Genomic DNA, 21,865 nt, shown 5'->3' with positions numbered 1-21,865 from the left:
TATTTGAATACCAATTATATTACATAGATTTTGATTATGTCAGCTCATTATATTAGGCGTTACAATATGTGCACCGCGTCGTCATAAACGTATATATGCGGATGTTGCTCGATAATTGCTATGTCTTTCTCGAGCTGTTGCAACTCGCGCTCCATCCTCGCCTTCCTCTGCGCCTTCGGTAACGTGTCTGCGAGAAAAGGCAATCCCTGAAATTGTTTCATCGCTTCCTCCCACTTCTGCTTCATGCCCTGTTTCCGGATGTAACGTCATGGTCACTTTCAGTGCGAATTATATTAGCAGGAGTTGCGAGGATTGTGGAGATCTAATTAAATACCTACATCCAGCACCATTCTTCGCTCCTCCTTGTCGATGTATCGGCATGCCGGTACTCTTGATACCTTATCTTCATCAAGCCGTTCGGGTGTCTCTACCCTCGCATCGGCTCTCGCGCATATCGCGACAAATCTCGGTACTTTTCCATAATTCTGAAGAATATCATCGATTGAAAATGACGTATAATATTAAGTTACTTACTGAACTTGAGTTACTCATAAAGGAAACTAATTTTTTAACTTGGATAAATATATATGGAGATGAGACTTTTTAAAAATAGTGTCGATAAAAATAAAAAATAATTATCTAAAACGATAAGAATAAGTAACACGAGAGGCTAGAAGTAAATAGTATGAGTAACTTCCTTCCGCATGCACACGCAATACTCGTACTTTCTTATGCACGTAAATCGGAAGTAATCCACTCCTCTTTAAATCATGTGTGTCGCCGTGACGAGTATCAACGGATCGCCACTTGGGCTCTGCCGGATAGGAACGTTTCGTGCGAAGAATATTTTGTTTGACAAAATTCTTTTCCCGTGTAATGACTAATTTTTCCAAAGAATCTGCCATTTTGCCGACCGTTCTCCCCTTGTTATATAAAGTATCCACGGGCAACTTCAAAGTTTGATCAAACTCGATATATTTACAATTAACTATAGATAATACGATATTGCTTCAGAAGTTAATTGCCGATTAGTTAATTTAACAATTGATTTAATTGGCAAAATTCCTTACAAAAGTTTCCAATTATAATTAGTCTTAATTTTATTTTATTTTTCATATATCGAATAAGAAAATAATCTATTCATGCAGTTATAATAAAGTGTAGTTGTTACTTGATAGTTATTATTATATTTGTTTAATTTTATTTTTTATTTATCAAATAAAAAATTATTTTATTTATATTAACAAAATGTGTTTATTATTCGACGAATTAATCGTCGAATAAGTTTGAATAAAATTGCTTGAAGTCAATAATATATGGTTTATCAGGTCTACGATCTCATCCTTCCATTTGTATCTTGCTTATGAAGGATTTGCATGTGTTCGACGTCTAATAACTCTAATAGAAAGATTCGCTTCATAGAGATAAGGAATTGTAGCGCAAGTCCCTAGCATTCTACGATTGGTTAATACGTCGTTATCGAACACCCAAGACTGGAGTCCCATATGCCATGTATTTTCCGCGTAACCAGAGAGAGGAATGAGAGGCGCAATGACGGCGATTTTCTTGGGACGCTTTGGCTAGGCGCGCCACACATCCACTTTCAGGAATTGGAACTACGAGTCACATTCACTTTTCGATACTGTTGATGAATTTGGTTCATGTCCGTGCTATGTATACATCCACTTTTCGATATTGTCGGTCTTTGGTGGTTCGTGTCCAAACTACCCAGCTGGAGGGGATATGGCCGCGGCGGCACGCGCCGGCTATGCCATGATGCCACGCATTTCGGGTATCGTGATTCGTGCCTCGCCTGCCAAGACTGGGACACTGAGAATTGAGAATTGAGAATTGATATTAGAGGATAATTGAATCAATTCTCAATTCTCAATTCTCAATTCCCAATTCTCAATTCTCAATTCTCAATTCTCAATTCCCTATTCTCAATTCTCAATTCTCAATTCCCAATTCCCAATTCCCAATTCTTAATTCCCAAATCCCAATTCTCAATTCTCAATTCTCAATTCCCAATTCCCAATTCCCAATTCCCAATTCCCAATTCCCAATTCTTAATTCTCAATTCCCAATTCCCAATTCCCAATTCCCATTCCCAATTCCTAATTCCCAATTCTCAATTCTCAATTCTCAATTCCCAATTTCCAATTCCCAATTCCCAATTCTCAATTCCCAATTCCCAATTCCCAATTCCCAATTCCCAATTCTCAATTCCCAATTCTCAATTCGCAATTCGCAATTCCCAATTTCCAATTTCCAATTCCCAATTTCCAATTCCCAATTCCCAATTTCCAATTCCCAATTCTCAATTCCCAATTCCCAATTCTCAATTCTCAATTCCCAATACCCAATTCCCAATTCCCTATTTTTAATTCTCAATTCTCAATTCCCAATTCCCAATTTCCAATTCCCAATTCCCAATTCCCAATTCCCAATTCCCAATTCTTAATTCTCAATTCTCAATTCCCAATTTCCAATTCCCAATTCCCAATTCTCAATTCCCAATTCCCAATTCCCAATTCCCAATTCTCAATTCCCAATTCACAATTCGCAATTCGCAATTCCCAATTCCCAATTTCCAATTCCCAATTTCCAATTCCCAATTCCCAATTTTCAATTCCCAATTTTCAATTCTCAATTCTCAATTCTCAATTCTCAATTCCCAATTCTCAATTCTCAATTCTCAATTCTCAATTCTCAATTCTCAATTCTCAATTCTCAATTCTCAGTGTCCCAGTCTTGGCAGGCGAGGCGTACGAGACACGATACCCGAAATGCGTGGCATCGTGGCATAGCCGGCGCGTGCCGCCGCGGCCATATTCCCTCCAGCTGGGTAGTTCGGACACGAACCACCAAAGACAGACAATATCGAAAAGTGGCAAATTCATCGACAGTATCGAAAAGTGGATGTGGCTCGTAGTTCCAATTCCTGAAAGTGGATGTGTGGCGCTACTGTACGGCCTAGCAAAAGCGTCCCAAGAAAAATCGCCGTCATTGCGCGGCGATTTTTCTTGGGACGCTTTTGCTAGGCCGTACAGTAGCGCCACACATCCACTTTCAGGAATTGGAACTACGAGCCACATTCTCTCATTCTTCTCTCTGGCGTAACCAATTAGAAGCGTGTCGCATTTTCGGTTATGCATATTCGCGCTTTTGATTGATTACGCGGTTACGCGTTATGGTGTGATCAAGAAGACTATGGGTGTGATCTACCCAAGATCTACCTACAAGCTCCCAACCAGCGACCTCTACAGTAATGAAACTTATGCATGAAAAAAATTTGCTTAATTTGCTCCTTCATAATATGCCATTTTCCATAATTTGCTCTATTTTACTTTTTTTATATATAAATAAATGATAAAGTTAATAATAATTACTACGTTTACGCGCGAGCGTTATTTCTGTATAACACGATAATTCCTTCGCGTAAATGGGATTTTCCTTCACATAAACGGGATTTTGTAGTAACTTACGATAATTTATTCCGCGTAAACAAGTAATATATCGTAAGTTACTACAGAATAAGTAACGCTCGCGTAAACGTAGTAAATGTAAACGTTAATATAAGCGAAAATCATTAGAATTTGAGAATCCCCGAGCATATCCCAAGACCAAGGCATCCCGCAAAGGTACAGATTCGCAAAGGTACAGAAGAATTGCTCCCTTTTCGTTTGAATTTGCTCCATATCTTTACAAACTAATTATTTACAGTATTTATTAAGAAAAACGTAAATAATTGCTTTTGCATGCGCGTGCAACCACGGAGCACGCAAATATTTACGCCGGCGTAATGATCAATAAGCCATCAATCACAAGACCCCTTGAGCATCCATTTTGAAAATAAGCTTTATAAAACAACACTGTAATTGGCTTATTAATCATTACGCTGATTAAATACGCTCTATATGGGACAGCCGATGTTTGTGCTGACGTTGAAAACGAGCGTAAAGCCTGTGATTAGTCAAGCTTCTGTACGCCATACGCCGGTATTATACACCATACGCTTGCTCCATGAAACTTCACCCTCAGTCAGGGGCTCAATTCTTGAATTTATTCGCAAGAGAAATGCGGGGTCTACAATGCGAGTCGCAAGTCGCGAGTCGCAAGAATTTGACCAATCACAGTCGATTATTCTCATCAAATTTTGTCTCGACTGTGATTGGTCAATTTCCCCCGATTCACGACCCATGACTCGCATTTGTAGACCCAGCAAAACGTATGCGCGAATTCTGTTCTTACAGAAACGTTGTAAGTTGATTGCTTAAAAGCCATGCGATAGCCCCAGTCGACTTGTAATTTTTCTGTAAAAGCAGAATTTGCACATACGTTTCTTTTGCGAAATGAATTCAAGAATCGAGCCCCAGCTTACAATATGAGTTAGAATAAAACAAATATATTTTCTTTCATTCTAACTTATTGCACTAGTTCAGAAGTGCAGTGAAAATGAACAGGCCTATACTTCGTCATTAGCCGCGTTCAGCAGATACAACTGTTGAGTTCGTCTTATCAACACTATGCGTTGATTGGTTGGTTCTAAAAGTAAGAGCCAATCACGTTCGACTGCTACTTAGCGGCTTGTTCTGCTGAACGCGACCATTTAGGGTTGATTTATAATAGCCGTAACCGTTGATTTAAGCCGTAATCTTTAAGAAATTGACCAATCACAGTCGAATGTGAGAAGAATAATCGACTGTGATTGGTCAATTTCTTAAAGATTACGGCTTAAATCAACGGTTACGGCTATTATAAACCAGCCCTTACATTGCATTTGCATCGCCCGATTCTCTAACGAGAAACATATGCGCAAACTCTGCTCTAACAAAAAAGGCTGCAAATTGATTGGCTATCGCATAGTTTTTAGCCAATAAGCTTGCAGCTTTTCTGTTAGAGCAGAGTTTACGCATACGTTTGTCGTTAGAGAATAGAGAATCGGGCCCCAGTTCTGGAAATTTCCACGAGAGCGAAGGGGCGCTCAAGCTCACGCTCGGTCGCGATCTTCGGCCGTTCTCGTACATACGTTACGCGTAGAGTCGAAAATCCACTTTCTATTGATCGTGCAGGTGAATTTTTCGAATCCCCGAGCATCCCAAGACCAAGGCATCCCGCAAAATGTCGATGTTTGGATCGTTCATGAACGAGGATGATCTCTTTAATATATTTGGGTAAGTTCCACCATAATTTCTCACGGTATGTATCAATATGTATACATGTATGTCATTCTGGAAGGATCGCAGTACTATTTGGGAGCAATGGCTCTTGATGGACCTGTCAGATGCATCGCTAGAATTTAACAGTGTGTTGCCTCGAAATTAAATGTCACTTATCTACGACAAAGGCATATCGTTTAGATTTCTTTAAATATGTAAGATCAAATTAATTCTTAAAATAGGTAACACTCAAGCATTAAATATGTAAATGCAATATATAAATATACATATATATGTCGTATACTACGTTTACGCGAGCGTTACTTCTGTAGTAACTTACGATAATTCACTCGTTTACGTGGAGTAAATTATCGTAAGTTACTACAAAATCCGGTTTACGCAAAGGAAAATCTCGTTTACGCGAAGGAATTATCGTAAGTTACTACAGAACGTAGTAGTAGGCAAATATTAATATAATTTTATAATAGAAAATAGATCATTTATATTTCACAAATTTCAACTTAAGAATACCTATATAGTTACGTCATAGTTTGTTCAAAAAAAGGTACGGAGTAAAAAAATCTTGTTTTCAACAATTTGCGATCAAAAAAATATTTTTGTAAACCGATGTACTCGAACCTTCTCACTATATCATATTTCTGCTTCCACGCGAGACGAGGTGCCACATGGGTTTACAACTTTCCACGCATGGAAAGTTCACGCATGTATGTACTTTGCAAGGCACACTTACCCTGGGTTCCGTAACGCGCATATGCGCGTATTTATGTATAGCATACGTAACGTTTACTATAGAAAATGCGCGCATATGCGCGTTACGGAACGTGGCCTATGTATCTATAGTTTAACGACAGTGGAGTCCCCCGCAGGGGGGCCGAACCTACTGCCTCCACGCATACACTTTCCACACGAGATAAGATGTCACATGGGTTTACAACTTTCCACGCGTGGAAAGTTCACACATGTACTTTGCAAGGCGCACTATGTTTCCAGTTGTTGGGAAAGATTTTTATCAAGAGATCCGCAAAAAATATCAAAATTCGGAAAAGGCCCTATTCTGAATAATTACCTACAATTTATTTCCATTTTCCTAAAAAGCGTTCAGGCAAATGCTATTTGCCTAGGAAAATAGCATTTGAACACAAATAAACGAAAGCCATTTGATTGAAAGCCAGGCAGATATCATTTGCCTAGTTAAAAGCTATTTTCCTAACCATTTGCCTACGACACATACATATATATAGCTACTTTTTTACTTTATGGAATATTTTACACAAAATATAAATCTCTGAGCTGATTTTACTTCTTGTTGTGAATGTGAGACTTAATCAATGATTCGTTAGAGATATTTTTATGATAAGCAATATTTTACATTGTAAACAAAAAAAGAAAGAAAAAAATTATTATTTAAAATTATTATAATTATATTATAATTGTGATTATTTGTAAACATAAACAAATATGTTTTGCAGTCATGGAATTAACGAATATTGACAATGGAAGCTTTCCAGCAAGCGACGCAAGTCGACACAAATCTCATTTTATCTTTGTTACTCATTGCCAAAAAAGAAAGATAAAACGTTTGTGTCGACTTGTGTCACTTGCTGGAAAGCTTTCAATATTGACAATATTCAGTGAGAATAATGTATTAAATTATTAGTGCAACATAGTAATTAATTTCTATTTATCTTTAATATACATATGATTTGTGTCAATTAAAACGGACTTCCATAGCAATCAATCTATGCCATGTATAAATGTAAAAATCTGAAAATGAGAATATATGAATTTTTAATTTGTGATAATCAATAGATCGTCCATGCACAATACTATGAGGCAGATGAACAACATGATGAACTCCATGTTTCCTGATCCGTTCGATATGATGGGACAGAACGCTCTTATGCCTTATGGTAGAGGACTTCCTAACAATATGCCAGTTGCCCTGTTTGATCCTAATTTTGGAAGATTTGGTTTTGTAAGTATAATCAAAGATAACTGATCATATAAGTTATTAATAATAATAATCATTAACAGTTTAAAATTGTGTTACCTCTATGTAACTTTGATATACATAATTTATAAATTATATTTAATGTACAGAACAACATGGCGGCGACAAGTAATGGAAGTTGTCACTCATTCATGAGCCAATCGGTAATGACCATGTCAAGTGGTCCCGATGGTCGGCCACAGGTTTATCAAGAGACTATGTCTACAACAACGGCTCCCGGCGGCATCAAAGAAACTAAAAAGACCGTAAGCGATTCTCGCACCGGAACCAGGAAATTGGCTATTGGTCATCATATTGGTGAGAGGGCACATATCCTTGAAAGGGAGCGAAATTTGCGAAATGGCGATGAAGAAGAACGACAGGAATTTATTAATCTTGACGAAGGTAATTTTCCTTGTAGTCTTAAAAATAATGAAAACTTGAGGTAGTTTGTCCGTAAACCCGTTTTATTAGGAATCTTATAAGATTTGAACAGCATATTAATGTAATATTTACACACACATGTACAATTAGAAAAAGATTGACTGTACCGAAGTTGAAATAATGAAAGTCAAAGTTAGCACATTTTATATGTACCGCAGGTACAAAAACGGCTTCCGATATCATTTCTATCGATATCATTGCAGCGATCATACTAATCCTACAGTTTAATAAAAAATAAAAAGACGATAAAAGGGACTTGTAAAAATACTCTTACAAAAATACAAGACCTTTGATCGTCTAGTTTTGAAGGAATTGATATGTAAAGTACACAATTTTTCTGATAGCGGTGGAAATATATGACAGTTAATGAAGACAGACTTATGAAGATCTAATAGCACACATTAGTGTTTATATATCTGTTATATATAAGATACATACATGCATAATGTAGAAAATTCCAACCAAAACTATAATCATATTTACAAAAACTTAGCACAGATTCGTCGGACTTCGTGTTGTATTAATCGTCTACTTTTGACACAGTACTGTCAAGGACGAACTACCTTAATCATTCACACACACACGCACACTCATTTTGCTTCTGTTAATAAATTGTTTGTTTTCATATTTATTGTAGAAGAAGCAGAGAGTTTTAATCGCGAGTGGCAATCACGTACACGTCGTGTTGCTGGTGCAATTGAGGGCGCAAATTCAGGTACTGCTAGTAGTGTCAGAGTTCCAGAGCCAAGGCAATTAGCTTTACCATCCACCACAGATATACCAGCCAGGTTAGTACCTTAGAAAAGAATGACTAAAAAATATATAATGCAATAAGTAAAATTTTGTCCAAAGGTAGGGTATATATAAAAATCGTGTTTTATTGCATTGGTAAATTATAAAATCGCATGGTGCACTTATCTTGATCATACGCTTTATAATGTCGTAATTCCTCGCTTTATTCTTATCTACACAGTACAGTGTCATTATTCAATTATTATTATTTAAAGAAAAAAAGAAAATATATACAACAGAAAATTGTTTAAGACTCTGGGCTCTCGCCGCGGTCATGTTAGTCCGTGACATCAGAGACGAGAAATGACACGCTGAGAATTCTTGTATGCCAATTCCAAATAAAAAGATATTTGCATAAAATAACACTTCAGATCACTTTAGCATTTCAAAAATACTCTGAACAACTATCTCTTTCCCTTAACAGTTAATAAACAGCCGTAAAATGAAGATGAATACGAAGTATAGTCATGTAGGCTTATGTGCAGGCCAGTGCAGGCGCATGACTAGGTTTCGAATTACATTTATTTTACGGCTGTTTGTTAATTGATAAGAGAAAGGGATAGACCTCGGAGTATTTTTGAAGTGTGCTGAAATAATCTGAAGTGTTATTTTATGCAAATATCTTTTTATTTGGAAATGGCAAAGAATTCTCAGCGTGTCATTTCTCGTCTCTGATGTCACAATCTAACATGGCCGCGAGTACTCAAGAGTCTTAAATATAAATTAATAATTAATATATCTAGCTACAATACATTCATCAAATTAAATTAATCTGAATGCAAATATTGAGCATTCTACGAAGTATCTTAGCAAATGTTTTATACGTTATTTGATATTAAATTTTGTAGCAACAATTTTGTTTGTAAAATAAAATTAACTAATTAACTTTAATAATAGTATTTTTTTAAAAAGTATTGACAAAATTTATATTTGAACAGCAGATATACGAACTGGAAATAGACACGTCAGAAAATAATAAATAGAAATACAAGATTTTATTTTTTGTGTGGCCATGCTTTATATATATATTCTCCTCTTTTTACATGATATTATGATATTATTATACATCTCCATTCTTTCTGTATGCAACTTTGAAAGAAATATATGCATGTCTGCTTTTCAATATATATATTATTATAAAAGCATGTATGGATTTATATATTGCAACATCTATTTTTACTTAATTTCTTTTTTTGATATACACATTCTCTATTATATTTTATATAATAAAACAAAAAGTTGTAGAAATTAAATCTATAAGTAAATAAGAATGAAATTAGGTATAAGTAAACTCAATTTGTATATTTATTTATATATAATACTTTTTTAATATTGCAAATAAGAAAAATTTAATTTAATTGTTGATCTTTATGGAAATTAATGACCTACATCTATAAAATATTCTTATATAGCATTATTATTTTACTCTTGTAACTTCGTTCTTTATTTTGTTACTTGTTCTTTTGTTGGAATATGTTTCTTGTTTCTTTTATTTATATTGGTCTCGTTGTCCTGTACTTTTATAGTCGACATTCTAATAGAAGATGGATACCTTCCACTAAACGTGCTATGAGATCGTTAAATCCTTTAAAAGCAAAAAGTTCGTCTCCCTCTTCAAGGTAAGTTTAGTTTCTATTAACTGCATTAAAGATTAAAACTTCTAATTTGTATAAAAATATATTTGAAAAAAAGACAAGTTTATTTTACTTCATAATTTAACTCTGTCAGCGTTCATGTCAAATCATTTATACGTACATACATATATCTCACAAGAAAGAAAAATGCATTGCAGTGTTAGATATATACATACCTTGTATTAGATATATACATACCTAAGTAAATATTGATAAATTGAGATAATCCTCAGTCTCTAATAATTATGTTTCGTCATATTAATAAGTGATATCTTTTTTGCAATCAGATTTTACGCTAATATGGTACATATATCAAGAAAGACATTTAATACGTTGAGATATTTTTAAAAAATATTATTACTCTCTTGTATACTTTTATAATCTTATTGTATATCTATTTATATAATATTTAACATATGTATTATATATTTTATATTATATAGATATACTCTGTTATTATATTATATATCTTATTATACTCTATTATACTAAGTAAGGATACAATTTTTAATGATATTTTTATTGTCATAATGTTAAATTATGATTATCTAATGTCATATTTTTTTTAATTAATTTATGGCGCGTTTCATTCTTCGGACGGTATAAATATTATTATCAATGTTGCAGTCTTAATCATACTTAAGTTACAAAATGTGCTAACACGTAATTCATAATACAGCGAGTCTGTTAAGATTGATACAGAATATACCGTCTTATGTGTGTATTGCAGGTACAGCCGCAAATATTAATAAGTTAAAAGCATAGTATACACCAGTGACGCTTATGCAACGTAAGTACGTTGCGCTTTATTCTATCGTTTCCTTTTGTTTGTTTCAATTCCATTTTCAGCACTAATTCGTAATTACAAGCACTTATGTTTCAACTAGTAATATTTTCTATGTCTATCTCGATATTAGAAAGGTGTAGATATGTATATCGTTTACTTGAAATGAAGTGCAATTAATGTAATTCTATTGTATTAGAATAGAAAGAAGTGTTACTATGTACTTTTTTTACGCTTAAGTTACAGAATAATTCCAATTTAATGACGATATCCACAGTCGATTCTAGTTGTGATATTAATACATTAAATATAGCATAATAGCGGTATATTAAGGTTGTATTAAATTCTTACTAAGTATACACATAAATATAAATATTGTATTTGTTTCATATCCGCTTGTAGACATACATCTTTTATTTTATACATTGTTAATTTGATATACACGCGTGCATATAGGTATATATTTTTTATTTTTGAGAAATTTTGCAAAAAAAACAAGCTATAGTAATTTCACACTAGTGCAGAGCAAGAGCATGATTCGCTTATCTCGCTTGTGCATTCTTTTTTCTTGTTTCTCTTCCCTTTGCATCGAAACGTTGCACAATAAAATTCGCAGTAACAGTGTTATCATATAGAATTATAGACTATCCATATGCTTCAATCGGACTCGTTCCTTGTCGATTATCATGTTATACAAAAATGTATTGATTTATGTGCTTGCAGCATCAAAACTCCAGAACCCGCAGCGTTGTCAAATTCAGCTTCGAAAGCTGAAGAAGCATCACCGACGTCGCCGTCTACGTCAGGATCTCGAAAACGCGAACATAAGCCGGATAGACAAGTTAGTAATAAGCGTCACGCTGTTCCCGCTAGCGACAAATAGAAAATGTCTCGAACTACTATCCATAACTCGTACTTTACTCTATCCCCATTACAAGAGCCTCATATAACGAGGCTTTACTTTAAACTAACTAGAAATATATTTTCTTTCACAATCATTAACGTAATAAGCAAATTGTATGGATTATTTTTTCTAAAAATTGTTATCTCATTCGCTCACAATAAGCATTATTATTTTGACATATGTAACTATTTAAACCAAGTTCAGTAAGGCTCTCAGCAATATTCTCTCTTTTCTTTTATATACCGATATTTATTTAAGTAGATCTATAGAATCTTAGTTGTCGAGAGTGTTAAGGAAATAAACTTTTAAAATACAGCTCAAACTTTTGCCGTTAATCAAACAAGATTAGTACACACAATTTTTTATACGTTATTTCCATATAATAATATTCTGTGTCTTAAAATACTATATTTATTATTATACATATAATCAAAGATGTCACATCCATCGATAGTTGATCAGTTTCTGTTAGCTTCATTATTGTACAATTAAATATATTCGAAAGTGTAAAGGGAATTACAAATAAATTTCTTGTTTAAAATGTATTCTAAACTTGGGATGTTTTGTTTAATCGATTTTCTAAACCCGCGTATCGATGAAGGAAGGCGTGTTTATTGAAGTGGAAAGTGGGGTATTATTAAGACAATATTTTTTTCCCTCAAACAATTTATTCAAATAAGGTCAAATTTTGTGTTTACAATTGAAAGGTATACGTATTATTTTATTCTAAAGAAACGACGTGCGCGGGCGCGCGCACGCGACAGAACGAAAATATCCCTTGTACCAATATATAAATTTCAGTGCAGTCCTTTCTACATAAATAGTAATCTATTAACTGCATTAGTGCCAATATCTTTCAATGAAAATATTAGCACACCGATCTGTTATATTACCATAGAACCAAAAAACTTACATATCCAAGAATAAAAGTAAATGTAAAAAGAAGCAAAATATAACATTTAAAAATCTTTTAGTTACAAAAATAAAATGCTTCATCAGCTTCGCGTTGCATTCTAGAGAAAAAGCAAATATATAAAATCATCAGGTTTAAAACCGTGTATATTTTAGACCACTCGATCGCATCTGTTAATGTTCTCATTGAATTGCATACGTAAAACAATATTAGAATTGTCGGAAATATCTTACGAATCTTATCGTAAAAAAGCAACGCTTTGTTATAAAAGCTGAATCATGCATTCTGAGTGAATCATGTCTGTTTTAGGATTGACGATTAATACTTTTATACGCGAAATAATAAGTTAACAATTATATCCTTCTAACAGAAGTATCGACGTACTTCTGCAGTATACAACTGCTTAAATCAATTTAAATAATTGTTTTCTTTGTACTTATCGATTTATCAGTGTATAAAAGATTCAAGCTAATTGAAAAGTGAGGAGTTTGCAAAATCACGTGACTCGTTCTGTATATGTGCAAGTATACAAGCGTTGTAACAAAGCGCAACTATGACAAATAAAAGAACAAATAAGCTACGAGAGATAATAAAAGAGAAAGAACGTAAGAGGAAAGCGGGCAAAAGAAGTAACAAAACGTAACGTTGTGTCGACGCTCCATTGGTTGGAGTGACTTCGGTTTGTTAATTGTCCTCTGCTAAGGTGTTAATTGTCGCGTTGATAGCCAACAGCTGCGCCACAAATGATGAATTGCTCATGACAGTGGCCAGAGCAGAGAGGATATCTACCAAGATATCTTGCGAAATATTGAGTTGTCGAGCACATTCCGCTATCATCTCCATTTCCTCAGTGTCAGGATTTATCTGAAAACAAAGGATATTTCTGCTGTACATTTCAAGATGTCCCCGAAGACAATTCTGATATTAACCTCGAGATTAATATCAAGAGTCGTATACCTTACGCGAACCACAAAACTTGTTGAACTCCATCTTGACTCGCTTCTTCCCGTTTCCAGTCTGATAGAAAATCGTGAAGGTCTGCCTGTTATTTATATCTAGTACGACGGGGAAGTATATGCCGGCGGTGACGTGACCCTTAGTATCTCTGGCAAGGAGACTTCTCTGATTATAAACCAAGTTTCTACGTTCCGTAACGTCAATGGCAGTTAAATATGGCCTTGCCACATAAATGAGAGCGACTTGCGTCGTCTCCAAGGCACCAGGTCGAGTTTTTCTCTCGTGCCACTCGACATAATCGGGATCGTCGGCACACAGACAGTAGTTGTACTCTTTCTTACAGGTCGGCTCATCGGATTGCGTGAACCAGCCCGTGTGAGGGTATAACTTATCGGCCATCACAGTGATAACGCGCGCTACGTGGTAACCGGGATCGAGTAGCATGACGCCGCGGCGTTCGCCAATCTCGATTTTCAGGCACACTAAGACATGCTCCTTCTCGCCGCTATCTGCCGCTGGTGGACCGCCAACATAGCCGGCGATATCACCAATCGTCTGCAACAAAACATTGATATTTCTCATAAATATTATTAGTAATTTGGACTGTTTCACAAATATTGGGTGACAAAAAGACTGGGTTTCCCAAATTATCGAACATCGCATAGCTATATAGTATCGTATCGAAACAAGGACACGAAAAATATCTCGGAAATATCTTACCTCTTCACAAGATACTAAGTAGAGGCCACTTGCTATTCCTGGGAACCGCTTATTCAATCCTGTTAATCGATGTAATAATTCAAATCCAAGACCGACGCAAGTATGGTGTTCGTGTGTTATTAGTGGCTGATATTTCCGGTAGAATCGATCCAGCGCACTTTCTCCACTTGCAGTGTAGTCCCTGTAGAACCTGCGTAATCAACATTGCAACTTTATATTGTGTCAAGAAGGGGTAAGGTACATCAGAAGAATAACGACGAGATAAGGCGTTACATACCTGAGGAAATTGCCAATAGTGTCATAGCGATGCTCACGCAATAAGCGTTGCGTTTCAAGTTCAACGCTGCCTGCTAATTCCTCGTACTGTTCGACCGTGGAGACGGTCAGGGCTGGTGACTCGTAATGGGCCCAGACCGGCAGGGGTAGCGGAACACCCCTGATCCAGGGCCCGCGTGCCTGCCCCTGTGGCTGGCACCATATCTCTGCCGTCTCGAGTCAACTCGGCCATTCGCTGCCCCAGCGGCCAACCGTTGGCACAAAGCCATGTTCGTCCCTGCAGCTGCTTATTGGCTCTACAGGGCTCTCTCCGTGTTTTATACTCTTCTCTCGCTCTGCGTTCAACATACAAAACAAATCCGTCTTTTATTCTCTATCTTTTATTCTTTAATTACATATCTATGTACATAGGTTTTTCTGTGTTTAAAGTGAAATAGAATAAAGATCTTCGTACTGGGGAGAAAGAGGACAACGTATAGAAAGCCCAACAACGAAAAATGATAGGAGTATTACGGTTGATTCTCAGTGAACACAATGTCTTAAATTAGGACAGAAGACGTCTTAAAGACGTCATATATCCCGATTTGAGACATGCATGTTGTCTGGGTTGGTAACAGATTTGATCAGATATGGAGATATGCATCAGTTAGCAGACTGATATCAACTGCATCCGCATTCAGCTTATGTTCTGTCAGCAGAGTCTGCTAACGTAATCAGACAGCGGATTGGCAACAGAAACCGCGCAGAGCATGGACGGTTCCTGCGGGATGTGCTTTATTTCTTCCGCCAATCTGCTGATTATATTAGCAGACTCTGTTACATTTGTGTTGGCGTTCTGCCGACATCATGTGATATATCAGAACCGGCATCAAATCTGATCTTTGTGCCGACAAAATTGATAGCAGATATACTTAGCAAAATCGGTTTTCGACAGACTTGGCTGTCCGGGGTGCTTTAGAAGCAAGATTGCAAAGATATTTTTGTTATTTCCCTAAGTAGGCCACACGATTCTCGCGTGAGTTTTTTTTTTAGGGGCGGGAGGGGGGAGGGAAGGAACAGAATGTACCAAGTTCAACAGCGCGCTTTAGAAGTAAGATTGCAAGGATGTCTTTCTGTACTGTCGGGACAATCTCGTATCTGTTTAAAATACTATTTTCTTCGGAGCAAAATACACAGTTGGACTCCAACTGCGACGCAACGCTAAGACGCGACGACGTTACTCCACCTCCCCCCGGGTGGTCGCGCGCGCGCGAGCGCGAGAAAAACGTTCGCGATTTTACCGTAAGTCCACTGCTATTTGAGCACACGGATCAGCACGGTGCCATAAGACAAGATCTGCGAGATGAGTCCGGAGAAGCGGATCGGATTTGTCGTCGGCTCGGTATCCAACATGGCGGTTAGGCGGTGTGTGTACGCTCAGAGGACGCGCGTGGCGAATCAATACACGACCAAATAGATACGTGGCGCGTGCCACGTGTCTGATCGTTGCGACCTTCGCTGTGACACGGGGATCCGCGGGATCCCCGTATTCCCCGTCCGTGTATGCTCGCGTCGCAAAATCTCTCGAGCGGAGACGCGAGGAAAATCTCGCCCGCGGAATTTCTGTCGCGAAAAGGCTTCCGTACGATTGATGGGGAAACGAGCCGATATCTCTCTCCCTCAAAAGGGATCTATCAGTCAAGCTAAGTATAAGCTATAATAAGTGGTCAGAGACCGAGCGAAAACGCGAGGGGACATCGGGAATTCAGGCGGCCTTCTCCCCCTTCAGAACCTTTCAATCGAAAGTGGGAGGGGGGGAAAGGGCAGATTAACCGAGGACAATCGTCTCGTTATTTACATTCGCTGCGCGGGCGAACTCCGTTCGCGCCGCGCCGTTACTCGCCGTCGTTATTAATGCGCGCGGCAGCGAATATACGAGCGAGAGACGAGAGACGAGACGAGAGTCATCGATGACTCGCGAGGGGGAGGCACAATGACTTCGAGAGAAAAGGGCGTGTGAGAATCTTCACGGACGGTTTTGCGGGTAGGGAGAGGGAAATGCGTTTCCGCGACACGGAGAATTGCGCGTTCTCTTTCGTCCGAATCAGTCCGAATACAAAAGATCTCGAAGAGGGGGGAAAAAAAAAGAAAAGCGGAGTAACGACAACGCGGAATCTCGATAATAGTCGATCGAGATCTGCGCGGGCGTCCCTCCGATCGAACGACGCCTCCTCGCACTTACCCATACAACGAGCGCACCAAACAAATAAAAACTTTCTCTCCGCGCGAGCTTTGTTCGGCAACTTCACGTATCCGAACCCCAAGTAGAACTGAGAGGTGGGACGCGAGCGTAAGGTTATATACGTTCGGCAGCCCCTCTTCGTCCCTGCCGCTCTTTCGGTCGTGCCCCCCCCCCTCTCCCACCCTTTCGATCCCTCACCCACCACGCTTGTCATACTTAACGCGTTTCTCCACGTGATCGCGATATACCCGTCATTCTTGACTGAAGTTCTCTAATACAGCGTACAGCGGTACCGCAAGGCAAGGATGCAATTATCTCGCGCCGATAACGTGCCCAAGGCCTTTCGTTTCTCCTCCTCGTTTTGTTTCCTTTTGTTTTTTCCGCGCTACTTCGCCATTATTTGCGCATTTCGTGTTTATTTGTAAGCTATTCGAGGAATAACATATTAAAAGCGTCCCACGAAGAGAGAAATTCGGGGAACTTTAGCCAGCGGCGATAATTTAAATTCCATTTAAATTCGACATTTAACTTTATAGATTTCAAAAACAGTAAATTCAACTTGAATCCAGAATTACACTTTTGCGTAATCGATCGATCTTTTGATTTTATCGATACATAGGAACGTGAAGGTGTCGACGGATTAACTAGTTGCCTCGTGAAGTTGCTGCTTTTCTCAAATAATTATGAATGCACGAATGACTAGATATCATTCAATGTATACGAAAAATAATTGCACAAGACTTATTTTACGTTTAAATTTTAAGGTTTTCTACCGACAAAATTTCGACAGATCTGTCTGTTTGAAAATAAATACGTTCCTTGAAGCTTGAAAATTGTTTTCTTTTTCTTTGTCTGCCACTCGCGCACAAAGAAAATAATTGTTGCCTTTATAACACATTCGACATTCAGAAGAAATCACTCAGAGACACGTGGCACATTCACTCCAGTGAACTATACTGGAATGTGTTGGAATGTGAACTTTACTCTAGAATAGTCTAGCTAGAAGAAAACGGGACGAAAAGATGCAAAATTATAACCAGAAGAACTATAATCGTTTTTTTTTCTATTGTTGTACTCTTCGAGAACAATAACCTATTGACCAGTCAAAATTCGCTAAACAAAGACATAAACAATCCCTATTATTTCCTAATCAACCCGTCTTTTTCTTCTTGCTGCCCGAGCGCTAAGCACATGGCTGCGTCGACATTCCAGTATAGTTCACTGGTTCGCTCGTTACTATTCATTATAATCCCCCACGCGTAGTGCATATATGTGTATAGCATATGTGCGTATTTATATATACGGATAGAAAGGGCGCCAGCTGCTTCGTAGAAAATATATACACTTGTCATGGAATGTTTTTTTAAAGGATTGCAGCTTATGGCGGTCGAGGTCACGCTCGAGTGCGATTGGTCGATGAAACGTCGCGCCTCCCGAAATTCTCAGCTGTTTCGTATCGCGCGAATGTGTCTGCGGTGAACGTTCGACGTTGCCTCTGACGTCACGAGATCAACGGTAACGGCCGCTTCCACGAAATACGGGGGCGAGTCCGGCGAGTCCGCGACGCGAAGTGCTTTGCTGAGCAGTGCCGGCTCTACGCGCGGGTCGGACCCGAGGCTTAGGGGTGGAGAGGGGGAGGTGAAAATGCGAGAAAAATATTTCATCTGTCGATTTGTTATTTTTAATCGATCCTCCCGAGCGGGGAAACTACGTTGAGTAACACCTTCGTTCGACTTCAGAGTCCACACGTCCGCGCGAACAAGGTCCTTCGGTGGCTATTTCGAATGGCCTTGAACGTCGCGCGATTACGCGGCTTCAATTAGCGCGACGCGCGGTCGTCGTGGAAAATTTTAATAAGCGGTCTCTTCATCAGGAAATTGCCAAAACGATAAATCGTTACGAGCAACCGCTATACGTATATTTTGTTGCGCGTTGCGCAAGTTTTCGCGCGAATAACTTTTACCTTCGTGCCGAGACGTTTGTCGTAATTGCCGTCCAACGGAACAGACTACGTCGGCTGCTTATTGCCAAATTTCCAACACGTGGACAACACGAAATTTGTCTCGCCGACGAATCCGTGTTTTATTGCTTCTTTAGATTACTTACGTCGGTATCGATTCGAAATTTTATTAGACATTATTATTAACAAAATTATTCGCCAGCTATCTGTCTTTGTCATTATATAATAACGAAAACGCTGAATTTCTAAACGGATTTCGTTATCGAAAAAGTAAAATGGCATGTAATCTTGCAAATGCGGTCGCTGATCGCAAATGCGGGAAGCGACAAGACGTTATATACTTATGGACAGCTGTGGATTTCGAAATTCACAGTTTATCTGAATGTCAGCGATTCTTTTTGCACGCTCGCCTTATTTCGCGACATTCACAATATATCTCGCTAGATCGATGACGGCTCTCGGCGACGTCGCCGGCCTCTCGCACGGACAAAGAAATGCAAGGCTGTGCCTGCGTTAAACACGACTATCGTCCACGTGATTATTATATGACCCGATTAGAACCTACGGCGTAGTATAAACGCCATTCGTACATGAGAATTGGATATGACCCAATCGCCCCGCATTCTCCACGTGCTGCGTAGAACACGTTTTCCGCGTTTATGTATCTGTTACGGCGCGGCGCAATTTCTGTCTATTAACATTTTCGAGCCGACATACGGAAAACATCCCTTTGCAATATATTGCGCAAGAGCGTCTCGTCTCCGACTTTCGGCGTACCGAGAACCGAACACGGCCTGTTTATAGGTACACGTGCCACGTACGTCATCGACGGATTTAATGTTATTTGACTTTGCTGGCAGCGGACGCGTTATTATTGCGCTACGTTTGTTGACTTTTGCAATCTTATATTATATACAGTTATATAATAATAATAACAATAATAATAATAATAAATATTATATACTATATATATCCGTATGTATTTTTTCGTTATAACTTCTGTATCATTTCTTTTCGTATATATAAGAAAAATAATTAGAATAATAACTTTTGCATTGTTTTTTTACAAGAGGTAAAAGATCCCGCACAATTTATATGAAAGTTTTCGGTCACAAGTGCAAACTCGTATAGACAAACATACGGACACGGTTCTTGTGAAGGAGAGTTTTAAATGCCTATAATTCAGAAACTATAATCATAGAAAGTTGATAAAATTTGAGACTTTTCATCAGGGACACAAGAACTATACGACATATCACTTTTTTCATATAAATCGTGTGGGGTGTCCTTGCAATTAAATTACATAATATTCTATATATAATCATATTTATATACATATAAATATATATATATATATATATATATATATATGGATATATTTTATACATAATTATATATATATAATTTTTTTCCTAAGCATTTTTTTATATAAAATTGTTCTTGAATGTAATTGACATCAATTTATCTAAATTGAAATATTATTCGCAAATGCATGTACACACACGAATAATATCGGACCATGTATTTTTATGTTTATATACGACCCTAATATGATTTACCTAATATGATTGTATTAGGTAAACACCTAAATTTGCATAGTAAGGCATTAAAATGCTCCCACGCCGTAAATCATATAATATATAATTTATATAACAGTGTAAAATCGATTAGAAACGATGTTTGTTACGTAGGAGCAATTAATTGAAGTATCTGCCGTCGGTGATTGATAAAGGCGGTTCTTGGTACTGTGTTTCATTCGGGATTATTATGACTCACGCCAATGACGTAAACCGCATGATATATGTTTATCATTCGCGGTAGATATACACTCACACACACGTGTATCCATTAAGTGATTGTCGCGATATTTGCGAAAATATACAAAACGATGCCTTTGCGTTCCTCTCTATTCGATCTCGCCCGGTAATTTCGGCTTAAAATACTCCCAGATCGTATATCGACGTGAGATGTAGTTACACGACAAATATTCCACAGTGGGGTGTGTTTCGCGCTCTCTGAAGTTTCGAGCGCATTCTAAATATTGAAAAACAGGAACGTAGAAAAGAATATTAATTCTGGAGGTCGATTGTGTATCTTGAAAGGTACGTGAAATTCACAAGGTGAAAATTACAAAAGTGAACGGATTTACTTCAACATAAGAATTAAATTATAGATATATTCTAGTGAATTTTCTTACTTTTGTAATTTTTACCTCGTTTCAAGATACACAAATCTGATTTTTAAAACATCGCGTATTGTCTTCTCCTAAATAAGAGAGAACTTCGTAATTCCTCCTAAACATATTCGATCTTATCATCAACTATAGGCCTGCAAACTGCAATTGGTTGCGGAAAATCATATAAGCTTATATTCGCGAACGCGGCTACCTTTCCCTCGTGTTATTGGCCGCGAGAATGCGGTTGAATGCATTTTTCTGATGAGTCAGGAAACGAGGAACTTGTTCGATCGAACAGACCGGATGTAAGTTTCACGAAATACGCGATCTCAGCGGTCAGCGGAACGTGTACGTATTTGTTTGGCGATCGCAATTCTACCTCGGCCTGCTTGCGTAAGCGCGAACAAGCACGCGTCGCGCGTTGGTGTGATGATAGAGGAATGTATAACATACGTACCAGGTGTTCGCGAGAAAATTATATGGCTCAAGGAAAAGGTTGCGTGATAAAAGGACAGCGCAGCGCAACGCGCTGCAGAAATGTAAAATTGCAGCGCAATTTCGCTGCGCCGCGCCCCGTCAAGCGGAAAATCCGTGATGTATATACCTATAGTATGTGTATCGTCGCACATATTTGTCGACTTGTTTGCGCGAATCGTAAACGATAATGGTTTTTCGAAATCTTTGCTTTTGTGACGTGAGACACCAGGTTTGTCGGTTCATATTTGTGGAAAATATTCAAAAAATTTGCAGGGGCGTATGATAAAGTTAAGACATTGATAAAGACAACATGCATGCCTAAAATATGTTTTAAGGACATCTTTAAAACTTTTTGAATAGACTTCTGAAAGTTGTCTTTTATAAGACTTTGGAGCATGTAGTTATTATATTTTATTGACTGTAACATTTACCGA

The 21,865-nt window shown here is 37.7% G+C and overlaps 3 protein-coding genes across 6 annotated transcripts; 1 reads left to right on the top strand and 2 right to left on the bottom strand.

Moving 5' to 3' along the window:
- Positions 1 to 968, bottom strand: LOC139822761 (enkurin-like). The gene is made up of 3 exons (XM_071794755.1): positions 726 to 968; positions 339 to 485; positions 1 to 248 (listed from the first exon to the last, which is right to left on the bottom strand). Exons 1-3 carry the CDS (start codon positions 903 to 905, stop codon positions 60 to 62), a joined length of 516 nt encoding a protein of 171 aa, XP_071650856.1. The 5' UTR covers positions 906 to 968; the 3' UTR covers positions 1 to 59.
- A 4,004-nt stretch (positions 969 to 4,972) lies between these two features.
- Mlf (myeloid leukemia factor) lies at positions 4,973 to 12,276 on the top strand. Of its 4 annotated transcripts, none has more exons than XM_071795230.1 (7): positions 4,973 to 5,177; positions 6,993 to 7,158; positions 7,284 to 7,578; positions 8,255 to 8,405; positions 9,936 to 10,028; positions 10,774 to 10,837; positions 11,551 to 11,729. In XM_071795230.1, exons 1-6 carry the CDS (start codon positions 5,125 to 5,127, stop codon positions 10,790 to 10,792), a joined length of 777 nt encoding a protein of 258 aa, XP_071651331.1. In that variant the 5' UTR covers positions 4,973 to 5,124; the 3' UTR covers positions 10,793 to 10,837; positions 11,551 to 11,729. The 4 variants fall into 4 exon arrangements, with proteins under 4 accessions (XP_071651331.1, XP_071651328.1, XP_071651330.1 ...); XM_071795229.1 differs by having other exon boundaries at positions 4,974 to 5,177; positions 10,774 to 10,833; XM_071795227.1 differs by lacking the exon at positions 10,774 to 10,837 and having other exon boundaries at positions 11,551 to 12,276.
- Positions 12,277 to 12,379: 103 nt separating this feature from the next.
- On the bottom strand, positions 12,380 to 14,816 carry LOC139823239 (uncharacterized; the record flags this gene model as incomplete). The annotated part of the gene is made up of 4 exons (XM_071795621.1): positions 12,380 to 13,508; positions 13,602 to 14,156; positions 14,322 to 14,511; positions 14,599 to 14,816. Coding segments are annotated over 4 exons (1,143 nt in total), but the record flags the coding sequence as incomplete, so codon positions are not given.
- Between the last annotated feature and the right edge of the window lie 7,049 nt (positions 14,817 to 21,865).

Source organism: Temnothorax longispinosus, chromosome 12 (genome assembly GCF_030848805.1).
Source record: "Temnothorax longispinosus isolate EJ_2023e chromosome 12, Tlon_JGU_v1, whole genome shotgun sequence".
In the NCBI taxonomy this organism is placed as follows: Eukaryota; Metazoa; Arthropoda; class Insecta; order Hymenoptera; family Formicidae; genus Temnothorax; species Temnothorax longispinosus.
Note: the sequence above shows the minus strand (reverse complement) of the source record. Positions and strands in the feature narration are given on the sequence as shown.

Excerpts from the sequence above, each read along its gene's own strand:
- LOC139822761 (XM_071794755.1), bottom strand. The coding sequence starts at position 905 with ATGGCAGATTCTTTGGAAAAATTAGTCATTACACGGGAAAAGAATTTT. Across the intron at positions 486-725 it reads CGATTTACGTGCATAAGAAA|AATTATGGAAAAGTACCGAG; the intron begins GTACGAGTATTG and ends GATATTCTTCAG. Across the intron at positions 249-338 it reads AGCGAAGAATGGTGCTGGAT|GGCATGAAGCAGAAGTGGGA; the intron begins GTAGGTATTTAA and ends ATCCGGAAACAG.
- Mlf (XM_071795227.1), top strand. The coding sequence starts at position 5,125 with ATGTCGATGTTTGGATCGTTCATGAACGAGGATGATCTCTTTAATATA. Across the intron at positions 8,406-9,935 it reads ACCACAGATATACCAGCCAG|TCGACATTCTAATAGAAGAT; the intron begins GTTAGTACCTTA and ends GTACTTTTATAG. Across the intron at positions 10,029-11,550 it reads AGTTCGTCTCCCTCTTCAAG|CATCAAAACTCCAGAACCCG; the intron begins GTAAGTTTAGTT and ends ATGTGCTTGCAG.